The sequence below is a fragment of the Microtus oregoni genome, unplaced genomic scaffold, assembly GCF_018167655.1.
Source record: "Microtus oregoni isolate MIOR12 unplaced genomic scaffold, Mior012 000000F_ref0000247, whole genome shotgun sequence".
In the NCBI taxonomy this organism is placed as follows: domain Eukaryota; kingdom Metazoa; phylum Chordata; class Mammalia; order Rodentia; family Cricetidae; genus Microtus; species Microtus oregoni.
Window position 1 is genome coordinate 10,110,221 of NW_024543059.1, and position 15,370 is coordinate 10,125,590.

Here is a 15,370-nt window from a genome sequence, read left to right on the forward strand (position 1 = left end):
AATATGATCCTTGTCTGTATGGTAGTGTAAAGTCATCATTCTTGGGAGGCACCTACTTTGCAAGCCCCTGGACAAGTAGATTGTTAAATAACCCGTGACTGCCCTTCATCTAGTTAGCTCTCTAGAGAGATCATAAGACATCCTTAACAAGCCTAGAGGCCCTCAGAGTTCTGAATGATCACAGAAGGCTTCTTTCCTTTTTGTCCTGAAATGTCCTGCCCCGCCCTGAACAGTATCAAAGGAGGTCATTATTTGTATAGTGCATTAGAAAAGAATAAAGGAGGGGTCATTGGGGAAAAAGGAAAGTTCATCCGTAGGTTGCGCATCATATGAAAAACGTTTTACTCTTCCCATCATTGACTGGATGACTGTGAGAAACAGTTTTGACTTTCTCTGTGGTGCAACCTATGTAAGAAATGTCAGCTTGTCACATGCTGGTCCCGATGAAATGCTGCTCTCCAGCACACATTCGTGAGCAGATGCTCAGATACTAAGGCAAGAGCCGGCGAGTTCCATCCCTTCCCATGATGTACTTAGGGAAGCACTGTTTCTTTAATAGCAATGTGAAAATCATCTACAAAACATTCACTACGTCATGTTAAAATTCACCAGCACAAAATCTTGTGTTCTAAGGTTATCTAAAGTATTTTTGATGTTATATTGGCATCCACTTTCCTAAATACCTTGCATTTTTAGTAGTTTATTATTTCTAAGGAAAGTAATGCATACCTATTTTTTATTCTGATTTGTATAATTTTATGATTCATGTAAATAAAGATTTGGGACTCATAAAATAAGAATCCATCCTTCGTTAGTCCCTGTCTCCAGAAATCGCTAGCAGACATAATTAGAGGTAATAGGATTTTGCTCACTTTTTGTCTCTGCTGAAGTACCTAATTGTTTTTGTCTTAAATTCTGATCTAAAACTGTTTTTTAGAACTTATATCATATTTCCATTATATTTTCAGCATAGTAGATAAATTTTGACTGTTGGGTGCTTAATGCCTTCCATCTGCACAAAACTGACCTTCATAGACTTAGAGGCACTTTCCAGATGAGGAGGGCTTAATTGAGAAAGTATAAGAAACTTGCCAATACTCATTAGGAAGATTTTCAGAGCAAAACTGCTTCTGGCTGACTGCAACTAATTCCCAAACCAATCTTTATTCTTTAAAGGAAACGATTTTCTTCAATAGCAAGATTATTTCTTTGTCTAATGGACTGTAGACTCCTTAATGGAGAGACTGGTTCACTGGTACATTGTAAGGACACAGACCAGAGACCAGCACAGATTCTATAGACATCCAGCAAGTCTCTGTAAAATTGGATTGAGTTGGCTGTTTGTAGAACATAAATCTGGAGTCAAGTTAGCCCAAGAGTGTGGCTTAGAAGCTGACAGTACTTGATGTTAATGGATAACATGGCTTTGGATTCAGGTAGCTGAGGTTTGAATTCTGGTTTTGTAAGCTTATGGTCTATTTTATATGGGCAAGCTGCACACATGTTCCAATTCTCAATTTTCTCATTTTACACTGAGGATAATGACTGGGAATGTAGCCCTGTTGTAGTGCTACAACAGTCAAATCTCACAGGAAGTTGGTTTCTGATGCTGAGGAGTTGGGAGCTTATGGAAGTGTCAGAGTGGAAGGTTTCATGCATTTGTGGCCCATGCTTCCATTAAAAGAGAGGTATTCCCAGTTTTCATTTTTCCCTATTCTTTTTATTGCTTTCATTTTCATGTTAGTTCTCTGGTGAGATGTCTTTACTTAGGGTTATGTTTTATAATGCTGTGTAGAGGGTAACCAACCACAGTTGTAGATATAGTGGCAATCTCAACTTTAATGTTCAGTAGAAGATAATTTGTACTCTTGTTTAAATCCTGATAGAGTTCAGAGACGGTGTCTTTAGGATATTTGCTAAGGGACTATATTTTGGAATGCATTTAGAGGAAATATTTTTTTTCTTTTTGATTTATCTTATGAAATGATTTCCTGAGAAGTATTTTTTAATCATTTATTTTTTTATTAAATTTATTTATTTATTTATTAAATATTTTTGCCTCCTCCCCGCCACCGCCTCCCATTTCCCTTCCCCTCCCCCGATCAAGTCCCCCCCCCCCATCAGCTCGAAAAGCAATCAGGGTTCACTGATGTGTGGGAAGTCCAAGGACCGCCCACCTCCATCCAGGTCTAGTAAGGTGAGCATCCAAACTGCCTAGGCTCCCACAAAGCCAGTACGTGCAGTAGGATCAAAAACCCATTGCCATTGTTCTTGAGTTCTCAGTAGTCTAGAGGAAATATTTAAGAGTGGGGTGAGGAGAGAATGTGGAAGTCAGAAAGATAGAATGATAAGAAGGAAATGATATAAAATATGAGAATTTCCAGAGGAAATATTTTAGAGTAGGTATAGAGGAAGGAAGGACAGTCATAAAAGCTTATTAAAAACAAAAATCCCTGAGACCCAGGTTAAAACACAATAACAAAAATTAATTTATAAAAGTTGTAATAATAATAGCTCTTCTGTGACACAGAAGTCATTATAAGTGTAGTTAAGAAGATGTGGTTTCTCCTTGACCTTGTATTGTCTTTTGAAACAGTCTCCATAGGTGATTTAGGGGAGATTTATAGTGTCAATAATTCAAACAAGTTATGTCAGTTTGTCCTTGTGAGAGAAAATTGTATGGCTAAAGTCCACTTTCTGCCATAATTCCCAGTTTGTGACACTTGCTGTCAAATTACAACTTTGTCTCTGATGTTTTGAAGATGGTACTTTTTGTCAGAACTTTCTATGACTGAGATTGTGAAGGAGTTTGGCAGACCTGCTTGCTCATGTTTACCTTCTATTGAGTCTCCTGAATACCATACCAAGTACAATAGCTTGTCTAAGCAGTGGCAGGAGTATAGATTGGGGATTATAGAGAAGTTTCAACTTCAGGTTCCACACTCACGATGTTATCTCCAGCCTGTGTTGCTTGAAGCTTTCTTGCGCCCATTAGAATATTGCACTTCTAACTTCCTGTGAGCTTTAGAGCTCATTAGGGCAATGGGCAGGTGTGGGTGTGAGCGTGCTGAGCTCCTCTTGGCTTTACAAGCTCTGCATATGTCCTCTGCCTCCGCAGCTGGCTCTACACTGGCCACTTTTTGCTGAAAGCTGTGTCTGCCCTCTTGTTTCTGAAACCTCGACTGTCTCTCTCTACCTCTTCCACTGTTGGTTGCCTAGGAACCCGCTTCCCAGGCAGCTACAGCTAAATTTGTCAGGGTACATACAGGTCATGTGGCTCGGCTGGAGTGCTGGCTTGGCTACTGCTTTATGGGCAAAAACCTACCAAGTATTCTTCTGTTTTTTGTAGCTCTCTCTTTTACAGGAACAAAATTAACTGTTTTTTTTTATAGTAACATTTTTTGTTATCCAATCCCACAGACATTGCTTCTTGTTTTGTTTTTATTTGTTTGTTTTTTGTTTTGTCTTGTATTTATTCTTTTAGAGGCAGGGTTTCTCTGTGTAACAGCTCTAGCTGTCCTGGTGCTGCTTTGTGACAAGGTTGGCCTCCGACTTAAAGAGATCCACCTGCCTCTCTCTTCCAAGTGCTGGGATTATAGGCATGAACCACCACCAACAGCTCAGACACAACTTCTAATCTGTCATTTTACCCGGAACTTCAAAGAAGACTACGTGTAGTTACTGAACATTTTAAATGTAGCTAACTACTGTGAGTTGTAGCTTGAATTTTAAATTTTATTCAGCATTAATTAATTTAATGTAAATAGTCACATATAGGTACTGAGACACTGTATAAGCAGAGTTATAGCATATTACACACTGCACTGTGCTTTCTCAATAAATATTTCATAATTTTTCAAATTATTTACTTATTTTGTATGCTTGTGTGTGAACACACAAGCACACACACACACACAAATACACAAGCACACATACTATCGCACACTTGTGAAGGTCAGAGAATAAGCTTAGGGAGTTTATTTTCTCCATTTAACATGGAGGATCTGGGGAGTGAATGCGTGACTTAAGGCTAAGCAGCAAGAGTCTTTAACTGCTGAGCCATCTCTCAGGCCCAGTAAACAAAATCCCAGTTTTTAAAATGAAAGACCTCCTTCTGGTTGTAAAGATTAAATAGCAGAGCTACATAATTGTATATTTACTCATTCTTTAAAGATTAGCAATAGTTCTCTCTATTGCATCTTCTGCTCATTTTGGAGGCCCCATGAATCTCTAGTGTAGTGTATATTATGATTCCAATTTTAATAACTTTCTGAATTCTGTTTCTTTTTGGTGACAGGTCAAGAAAGATTTGGAAACATGACAAGAGTCTATTACCGAGAAGCTATGGGAGCATTTATTGTCTTCGATGTCACCAGGCCAGCCACATTTGAAGCAGTGGCAAAGTGGAAAAATGATTTAGACTCAAAGTTAACTCTCCCTAATGGTAAGCCAGTGTCAGTGGTTTTGTTGGCCAACAAATGTGACCAGGGAAAGGACGTGCTTGTGAACAATGGACTCAAGATGGACCAGTTCTGCAAGGAGCACGGTTTCGTAGGATGGTTTGAAACGTCAGCCAAGGTAATGGCACATTAAACAGTGAGTTTAGTAGAGTAAGAGTCACAAAGAGCTGGACACATAACCATTATCATTATTATAGATTACTGTGATGTTTCTGTCCAGTGATATAGAGTTTGCAAATTGCTTTACCCTCTGTCTCATGGCAAGGTAATGAGTGCGTTGGAAAGAAATTGTTATCTACTATTTAAGACGATTATGACTAAGAAAGCAAAACCACTTGTACATGGCCACACTGATCATAGTTTATAACTGTGCACAACTTTTGTGAGCTTACTATACACCAGGTGTGTTTTACAGGTGTACTTCTATTTAGTCCTTACAATGTCCTATGATTCCATAGGAAATGAAAGAAATGGATGTGACATCCTATGTTGTCATATTCTTAAATTCATACTGCACCTCTTAAAGCCACTCCCCTGCATGCCAGGTGTCACACTTTGTCATGTGAATGAAGAGATGACAATAATATAGGACCACCACATTGGAAATACTCGAATAATAGGATAAAAAAGAGAATAGTACCAATGTGGAGCACATAGCAGAACTTGGTATATATGATTCTTCTGGGAAATTGGAAAGTACCAAGAAGGGGTCGCAGATGCAAGGCTGGAAGACCCAGGATCCTTTGCGGTACAAAATGCATTGCACTTCAAATTGTGCCCGACACTAATCTCTGAATTGTTAGTACATGCTTTCATTTCTACTCTCACTCTCGGCTCCCTTTATGGTTTCTTTTTCAATCTCAGAAGAAATCATCTTTCAAAGTAAATTTGCTTAATTCATTTCACTTTTAATTGACATTTAATATGTATACTGATTTATGTCATGCATTCATGTATTCATCAGAAAATAATCAACATAGAACACTTAGCATAGTCATCACCTTAGTTTGTTGTCTTTTTTTTTGAAATTTTCTGTGTGAATTTAAATACTTCTTTTAGATTATTCGGATTTCAGTCTATATCGTTTTAGTCGTGGTTGTTCTGATTTTGTTAATTAGTGTAAAACAGATATTCAGATTTTTTGTGAAGCCCAAGCATTTGATAATTGTTTGGGATTCAGGTGTGCCTAACACAGGTATTGTCTCTTTACCTATGGAGTTCATATGTAGATTTCATCATAGACATTTGTACACGCCCCCAGAGAATTGTGGAGGAAATTTCTTGACTAGCCAACATTAAAAGTGGGTTGGGGATATTCTGTTACATAGTAGTCTGTCTATAGGTATGATAATCTATTATATATCTGAAATCTAGCTATATATTTTAAAATAGGTAGAAGAAATAAAATGTTTCATTAGATATGTTTACTTTGATTTAAACATCACCTGTATTCCTACGGGAAAATGACCTTGCTCAAGATTACAGAATTTGAAAACAAAGTTCATTTGAAAATATACGAAATAACTCGAGAAGATTAAGCTACTATTTGACTCACAAGATGAGAAAAAGGGAAAGGGAGTTGGCTGTCCCACAGATTGTGGTTATATTTTGTTTGTGCTTTAACAAACAAAGCTTGCCTGAAGATCACACTAGTCAGCCAAAGAGGCCAGGCAGTGGTGGCTCACACCTTTAATCCCAGCACTTGGGAGACAGAGGCAGAAGGGTCTCTGTTGAGTTTAAGGCCACCCTGGGCCACACTCGATTGAATCAGTCCAAAAGAGAAACAGTCAAAGAGTGGTGGCTCACACCTTTAATTCCAGCACTAGGAAGGTGGAGATGGGAAGTGGTAAGGCTGGGCAGAGAGAGGAATACAATGGGAGGAGACAGGAGCTCAGGATTCAGTCTAAGGTTTCTTAGAGGCAGCATTCAGTTTGAGGATCCATAGAGACAGGGTCTTGTCCCCTTGGTCCTGAGGATGTCGTAGAGGTAAGAACTAGTGGCTCCCTGCTCTGCTCCTCTGGTCTTTCAGGCAAATTTTATTTGTTAAAGCACAAACAAAATATCACTACAACTGATGGGCTCCTACTTGAAGTAGTTTTTTGTTACAGTGATTTCCAGGGCACTCTTAGCAGCTGGCCCATCTACGTGCTGTTGCTAGGATTATCTTGTATGTAGAGGTTATTGTGCTTCAGATTCCAGTGTTGTCCTTTTTAAAATGGCTCTCATGTTTTACACATTTCTCCAGCTCTTTCAGTCCTTAATTGCCCATTTCATATTATTCTTCCCTTGGTTCTTAGCACACAGAAGTTTAACAACTGCAGTCTTTCCCTGGTTGTTATCCTGGATTTTCTTTTTCATTCCAAAATAGGAACTAACATGCTCGCTGTTTTCCCTGAGGCATTTTCCTTCATATCCTTTCTTTTTTCTTTTCTTTTCTTTCTTTCTTTCTTTCTTTCATTCTTCCTTCCTTTCCTCCTTTTTTTCTTTTGTGAACTCTTCATCTAGGCACAAGGAGACACAAGTTTCTAGATTACTTTTAATAGCTAAGGCTAAACTGGACTGAATGATTTCTATGAAGAAGTTGTCTTTTATTACTCTTTCATTGAATAAGTATTCCTTCCGCACCAGTCAAGCTTTCTGCACTTGGACCTGCAGATATCTGTAAAACAGACCCAATCTTGTCTTCACAGATAACCATAACACAGCATAAGTAAAATCTATAGTCTGCTGAATAGTGATTGACAACTAACGAAAACGAGAGGAGGATATGAGCTATAGGGAGGGCTGGAATTGCTTTGGGGTCTACGAACTTTCTTAACTTTGTTTTCTTCCCTTCACTCTGGCATTCTTGGTTCAAGCACTGCAGCGTCAAACTGTATATTGTTGAGAACACTATGTTCATTAATGTAGGGTCTGGCTGACCCTCCTACTTAAACACCGCCTTTCTAATCCTCCAAATCTCCACTAGTCTTCAGTTAGAAAACAGACTGCAGACAAGTGTGGGAGACAGGACATGCAACTTCACAAGTAAAGTGCCCAAGAGAGTTCCAGACCTTGCGGTGAAACACACAATCCACATTCTACTTCTCTGGGAGCCGTGCCTCTTGAGCATCCTAAAGCGAAGGACTTGTGGACACTGGGTTAACGTTCACCGTCAATATTAGGAGCCTCTGAAATAATACGCCTGGTTGACAAAGTCGAGTGCCAAGCTGCTCACCGGTCTGAGATAAACTTCTGCTGACTGTGGAATGCAGCATTGCAACCTTTCACAGCGAGTCCCAGAAGAGACTGCTGTTTGGTCCTGAATTAGCAGCCTTTGGGGCCAGCAAACAGTTCCTTCTTTGGCGTTTGGGATCAGGAGACATGTCCAATAGAAAGCTTTTTTTTTTTTTTTATAAAGGAAATCTTTAAACAATTAGAGGTCTCTTGCATGACATCATAATCATCTGGCGACGAACATCTGATTTCCATTGTTCTCCTTTTATATCTTCAAAACTGCTAACGAACCAAAGCCACACCCTCTGGCTTACCCTCACGGTTGCATCCGGTAGAAATCCTGTGCACAGCAGCAGCCTTGCCCTTTCTTAAATGAAACTAGAGCTAGTGATTGAAACCACCCTCCGCCCTGCTGCCGACTCCATCGCTAAGAAGGGCTTTCTCTTAGCCTTACATTTTTTGCAGCAAATTTCTGTGAGAGCCTTTGTACCTGTTGTTATTGCTTGAATAATATGGTAGCACCTGATTGACTAATGAATTTTAAAAGAATATGTATATGTGTGTGTGTGTGTGTGTGTATGCGCGCGCGTGTGTGTGTATATAGTTATAATTATAGTTATATAGTGGTGTATCTAATCTTTAAATTATCTCTTTTTACACTAACTTTAAAGAAAAGAACAATGATCTTTACTAAATCAGCTTTTCTGTGCAGCCTGCCTGAATGAATGCTCCCTGTGGATTCTCTAGGGAGCATATGTCCCTCAAATGTCTCAGTTTCAGTTACCCCCAAACATTTCTGGTTTATTCAAAATAATCATTGAAGTTTCATATTCTTGGTTATGCCTGCACACTTACATGTGTAAATTGCTCAGGAGCTCAGTCTAGCTCAGTCTGTCTATTTACTTTAACCATGGGTGTCTTTTTGCCTTCCTGTGACCATATATAATCTTCATAATGTGCTTTCAGATTAAAAGTTTGGGGTTCTGCCCTCTGGGCTCATCTCAAGTGTTGTTACTTCTGCTAACAGGTTTACCTGGCGTATTACTGCCGCCTGTTCTCTGAGTGTTTTCTCTTATAGAGCTTTGGGATTAGCTTTCTCAGCACCTTCTGAAGTTGTAATATTTGTGAAAATGTATTTGGATTTCCCAGATGTATTACATCTGATTCCACTATAACACACACACACACACACACACACACACACACACACACACTCTCCTACTGATTGTTGCCAAGTCCATCAGCTCGTCTGGTTTTTACTGTCTGTGTTTTGCTCTGAGGCACACACAACTGGACTCTGGTGAGAGAAGTCCTCCTGTATCTAAGCCTTTTTGTTGTTGTTCTCTTTGCTCCACTCCCCACCCCCTTTTAGTCTACAAGTATAGTGCTTCGGGTGCAGTTGCGTTCGTAAGTAGGACACGAGGTAACGGAAGGGTGTGTGGGAAACAATGGAGCAGGTTCTATCTGTATAATACTGAGGATGAGTCAAATCCACAGAGGAAAGTCCACAGTCTTCTCTTCTTGTTTCCCTTCACCCCAAGCCCTATTTCTGACTGATTTTTTCCTCAACGATTTCTGTTTTATGTAGAGTGACTCTCCAAGCCCATACCACCAAGAGTGGTCTGAGATCTGTAGGTGCATAGGGAAGCAACTATTTTAAATTAAAATCTCCCCAATTTAGCTTAAAAGTAAATATGCCTGTGGGTGCTTTCTGCTTAGAGGATGAATGTGCTTGGCTGTGCCTTCTGAGACTGTGCTGCGTACTGCAGTAGAAGAGCGGACATTGTACAGTGCAGCAACCCCTTTTTACATTTTAGTAAGTGCGAAGCACATTTATTATCTTTCGGGACGTTTCCTGGAGCTCAGCTATGTAGGAAAAGCCTATGACTTTTTTATTCTGTTTTGCTTTGCTTTCACCTTTCTGCCACAACGTTCTAAGCCCTGGGACTACCAGCATGTGCCACCCCACGTGATTTCTTGAGGTGATACGCTTGCACTGAACTCTAAGCTTTGCGCATTCTTGGCAAGCACATTTCATATGCTATTTATAGTCGTTTTATTACTTTTATTTATTTTGGTTTTGTGTGTGTGTGTGTGCGTGTGAATGTCTTGACACATGTGTGGAAGTCAAAGAACAACCTTTGGGAGCAGTTCTTTCCTTCCACCTTGTGGGTTCCAGGAATGGAAGGCTGTCAGATTTGGAAGCAATTGCCACTGCCCACTGAACCATCTCACTTGTTCCTACTTCCTCTATGGCTTCTTCTGGAACTAGGACATAGCCTCATGGCCTAGATTCCATCAATTTAATGGACAAGAAAATGAGCCACTAGACGGCAAAGGTAAGATGCAGGGTCCATTTTTTTTTTCTGGAGCAGGATGGCAGAAAAGATTCATCTTTGGGAAGCGGAGTGATTTTTAGGCACCTGTGCTTGTCATAATCAGTTGCTGCTCGACCCGTGAATCGCTGAATTCTTTGCTGCTTCGAAAACAACAGGACCTGTTCCTTAAACTGTTTCTCTGTGTGGTTTGAAGTTCATCCTGGAAGATCAAGGTGGATTGTTCTTCTGGATGCATGCATGATTCTACACACTATGTAACATCCCTTGAATATGTTCGTATTTACCCTGCTGGCATTAGGCTTCTGTACCTTTCAAATAAGAACATAGCTTACCATAAATGTGGTCCAGAAGAAGGTGAGAAAAACAAGTTCACTGCTGTCTTTCCTATAGAATTTCTTAGACTTTAAACTTCCTATGTGTTCTGAATCCACACAGACAATCTCTAAATTTTGATATTCATTTACTTCATTTTTTCTGAAAGATTTATCTATCTATCCATCTATCTATCTATCATTTATTTATTTATTTATTTATTTATTTATTTATTTATTTAGTGTATCTGTGTGCTACAAGTGTGTAGGTGCCAGTGGAGACCAAAAGAGAGTGTTAGGTCATCTACTGGAAATAGAGCTACAGGCAGTTTTGAGCAGTCTGATATGGGTGCTGGGACTCCAAAAGAGCTGGGTGGTCTCCTCACCACTGAGCCATCTCTCCAGTCCCTATTGTTAACTGTGCCCAAAAATTTTCGTGTAAGAGTCCACTAAGTTATTGTAAGACTTCATGGGGTAGGCATTACTATCTTTCGAAAGAAATCAAAATTGAGGCAGAGGTGACCACCCTAAAATTGGATATTTAGTTTATTTCTTTATTTTAATACAGATTTCTTTATACTTAATTATAGTGCATTTTAAAACTCAGGGTGTGGTCTACAGTCTGACGCTTTGTCATAACAGGCAAGCTGGTTTGTTGTTGTTTTGGTTTTTCCTGATGTTTCAGGTGGCAGCTCCTAAGTCATGCAGCATGTTAAACACTTAACAGAGCCATGGGAATGCTAGCCTAGAATTATGTTGTTGCTGTTGTTGTAAAGGAAAAGTTTTCTGTGTTTCATTAAGCTTAGTGATCTAATTTATTCTTTTTAAGCTATTCTGAAGCTGGCATGGAGAGCAGTTAAGACTGGCGAGTTTTCTGGATGTTTTTTCAAGGGTAGCATTACACATCATTTATTTTACAGGAGTCTAGAAAATAAGCAGATATAAAACCTGAATTTATACAAACTGGAGTTGCATAGATAATTGCACTTGGGTATGGGCAAATAACAATTCTAATTTCTTTTTTTAATGAGCTGAGCATAACACATTATTTTTTAAACCCTTTTCTATTAAATTAAGTAATAAGCCATCTCTGATTCTTTCTCGCTTTCAAATATCAACGTGTGAAAAAAGAAACCTCAATCATCCCTTGTGTATTCATTGATGAGCACAGTTCGTCAGGTGATTTCTTTCGGGATCTGTGTTATGAATGGTGTACCTTAAGTCTATAATGTGTTCAAAGAACCATTATTTTTTTTAACAAGGCTCTAAGGAAAATACATCAGTTTATCCATTCAAATCCTATGACTTTAGATGGAATTATAGGATGTAGATAGACTGACTTATCTGGCCTTGCCTCTTAACCTGCTCATGTATTTTACTCTGCATTTTTAGTTCTTCTGGTTGGAGCTGTTAGAACTTAAGAATATAAAAGGTTGAGACCCATTAGAAATCCAAAGTCGGACAGAAGTTAGAAAGTGTAATTTAAAGGAGATTATGGGTGTGTTTAATAGTTCTGACCGGTTCCATAATGACTACCACCATCTGAATAATTTCTTCTGACAGACTCTTAATGCCTTACTTGAGAAATGGAAATCGTTTCCTGAGTTGGAGAGTGGCATAAGCCTGACTCACAAATTCAAGCGACCAATCTGTTTACGGATCAGCATAAATTAATAATAGCATTTTAATGTGTACCTAATCAGTTCTTTAAATATTCTCTACCTTTGTGCTTCCAATTTTCTACACAGGCTGACATCCCAATTCATGAGAGGGAAAGAGACTGTTAGCAAATGTAACTAGAGCTTGGCGACTAGACAGCCCAGTGATGCGCCTGCCACTCAGTCCTTGGTCCATGCTTTTATAACGTAGACCTCCAACCTTTTCTTTCTCACATTTAGAGAACGATAGCATCCCATATCGAGACTCGTTCAGAGGAGGCTAGTCTATATGCCATATGCTGAAACTCACCCCGAACAGGGACTCCTTTGAGTTCTCACCGCCTAGATCAATCATCTCCAATATGCTCCATTTATTAATGATTAATATTCAGACAACCTAGGAAGTGCTGGTAAACCATGACCTGTGGGCCAAATATAGGCCACCTCTGTATTAACCTAAGCTTCTATTAGAGCAGAGCTGTGCTCATGGTTTACAAATTGTTGATGGCACCTTTTCTGCTACAACTACAGAGGCCTGGCAGCCAGCAAACCTAGTTGTAACAACTTGTAGACTGCAGACCCTGGATTGCTCAACATCTGTACCTTTTTGAAGTTTTCCATGGATGTTTTATAATAGGAATAGCTTTTCTCTTATCAAGGTATTACGGGTTTATATAAAATACTGTGCTATTTATTGGTTTCCTTCAAGCAAATTTATAATGAAGCTGCTGTCAATTTTCCGTTTTACAGATAAGGACGTTAAAGTTTACAGTAGAAAGTGTAAATGACTAGCCAACGTACCCATGGTTGGCCTGCAATAAAGGTGAGATTTCAATATAGGTGCACTAACAACCCAGCTAAGTCACCAAGCACCACATTGGACTACCTTGCAGCTTTCCCCTATTGTGGCCTTCTATAATCACTACTTACTGAGCAGCTGACACAGATGACAATGTAGGAGTCTATTTTCCAGAAAATTCAGGTCCAATGAGAGAGCCACATACATTGGAAATAAGTCTTTGTTTATCTGTGAGAAATTGCCTGATGGAAATACCTCAGAAGGAAGGTGGGTCTCCACATATTTTTCAGCCCATTGTTTCAGAGGTCTCAATCCATGGTTCTTTGACTAAGTTGAGGGCAACATCATGTGAGCCAGGAAAAGAAAGGAGCAAAGGTAGAGTGGGTAAGGTTGAGGGAAAAAGACAAAAAGAGAAGAAAAGGATGACTAGTAAAGAGAGAGAAAGACCAAGAAGAAGGAGAAACATGGACAAGAAATATTCTTCTTAGGTACATCCCTCATGACCTACTTAAACTAAGTACACCCACATTTTGAGAGTTTCTACCATCATAATGCCATCAAATTATGAATCATGCTGAAGATTTATCTCAGTAGTCAAACATTTGCCTAACAAATGCAGGTCTCCGGGTTCAGTCCTGAGTCCAAAAGGGGGGAAAAGAAAGAAAGAGAGAGAGAGAGAGAGAGAGAGAGAGAAAGAAACTTCAGATGTTTTGGGAAAGAACAGTTTAATTGGAGATCTCCATCGGGTCCCCTCTCTTGGAGAATGGGGAGCCTCTGGGAAGAGGGGGAGGAAAGATGGATTGTAGGGATCAGAGGGGATGGAGGACACCAGGAGAACATGACCCACTGAATCAACTAAGCAGGATGGCAAGGTGGGCTTGCTTGGGTCTGCACCAGGTCCTCTGCCAACATGTTATGGCTGTTAACTTAGTTTTTTTGTGAGAATCTTAACAGTGGCACTGAGTGTATCTCTGACTCTTTTGCCTTCTCTTGAGACTTTTCCTCTTACTGGATTCCCTTGTCCAGCCTCGATATGAAGATCTTTTGCCTCATCTTATAGTATCTTGCTTTGTTCTATTTGACTATCATCTATTGGAGGCATGCTCTTTTTTGAGGGTAGATCTGGGAAAGAGGAGAGATGGGGCTAGCTAGGAAAAGTGGAGAGAGGGAAACTGTGATCAGGATGATCAGTATGAGAGAAGAATCTATTTTCAATAAAAATGCATTTTAAAAATGTATTCTTGCAGTGGATGGCAATTAACACAGCTGATCAATATGAAGATAATTTAGTGTACTCAGTTCTAATTGGGATATCCATATTACTCCCCTTCCTCTCAAGACTCAGGGATCATTGCAGAAGATGGGACAGAAAGGTTGTAAGAGATAGAGACAATGGATGACTACAGTAAAATAATGTTTTCTGGACATGACAAAATAGCTTCACAAGCCAGGCGGTGGTAGTGCATGCCTTTAATCTCAGCACTCACGTCGCAGAGACAAGTGAATTTCTGTGAGTTCAAGGCCAACCTGGTCTACAGAGTGAGTTCCAAGACAGGCTCCAAAGCTACACAGAAAAACCCTGTCTCAAAAAATAAAACAAAAACAAACAAAAATTAGTGGCACATATGGACTCAGAGGTTGTGACAGCATGCAGAAGACCTGTGTAAGATCAAGCCAGACCCAGGCTCAGCATACAGAGGGAAGATGGACAGGAAGTCTTACTTCTAGCTGAGAAGCTATTGGCAATTGATGGCTTCTGGGAAAGGAAAAGTCAGTTTTTTTCAGGAATTCAGTCCTCGAGTGGCTACCAGGCTCCAGTAGATGCCTTACACCTGTGCATGTACAGGTAGACTAAGTAGACTCAGTGTTTGTGGTGGTTTGGAAGACAATGCCCTCCCCAAAAGGGAGTGCACTATCAGGAGGTGTGGCCTTGATGGATTAGGTGTCACTGTGGAGGTGGACTTTGAGGTCTCATATATGCTCAAGCCATCCCCAGTGAGCTAGACCACTTCCTATGCCCTGCAAGTCAAGACATTGTACTCTCAGCTACTTTTCCATCACCATGTCTGCCTGCACGCCACCATGTTTCATTTTACCATGGTGATAATAGACTACACCTCTGAAAATGTAAGCCACCCCAGTTAAATGTTTATCCATTATAAGAGTTACCATGGTCATGATGTCTCTTCACACCAACAGAAACCCTCACTAAGAAGTGTTTTTAGCATTATTTTTTCTAATGAACACATGGAATTTGGAAAGAATAGAGCAGATATGGGCAATAGAGAAGCGATTAGAGTCATAAGCATGGGGAATCGACTTGACCAAAACACATTATATTCAAGCATGAAATTTTCAAACACCATACATGAAATAACACACCTCCATGCCATCATCGCACCCAAATTCCAAAGGCTTCTCTAACAAGCTTGTCAATCAAATCATGGAATTCTCTGTGACTACCCCCTTAGTGTCTTGAATTTCTTAAATCTTCGTAGCACATTTCAGAGTGCTAGAATATGATTGGGGGGAGTACTGAGTATCAGAATTGGAGAGGAGAAAATGGAGGGGGGCTGCTTTAAGCAAA

General features: G+C 39.8%; 1 protein-coding gene across 1 annotated transcript in view; it reads left to right on the forward strand.

Moving 5' to 3' along the window:
• Positions 1-15,370, forward strand: part of Rab38 (RAB38, member RAS oncogene family) — a 49,649-nt gene that overhangs the window by 14,365 nt on the left and 19,914 nt on the right. Inside the window, exon 2 of the mRNA XM_041656046.1 lies at positions 4,298-4,578. Within this exon, the coding sequence (XP_041511980.1) occupies positions 4,298-4,578 (281 nt within the window). The remainder of the gene's footprint in view (positions 1-4,297; positions 4,579-15,370) is intronic.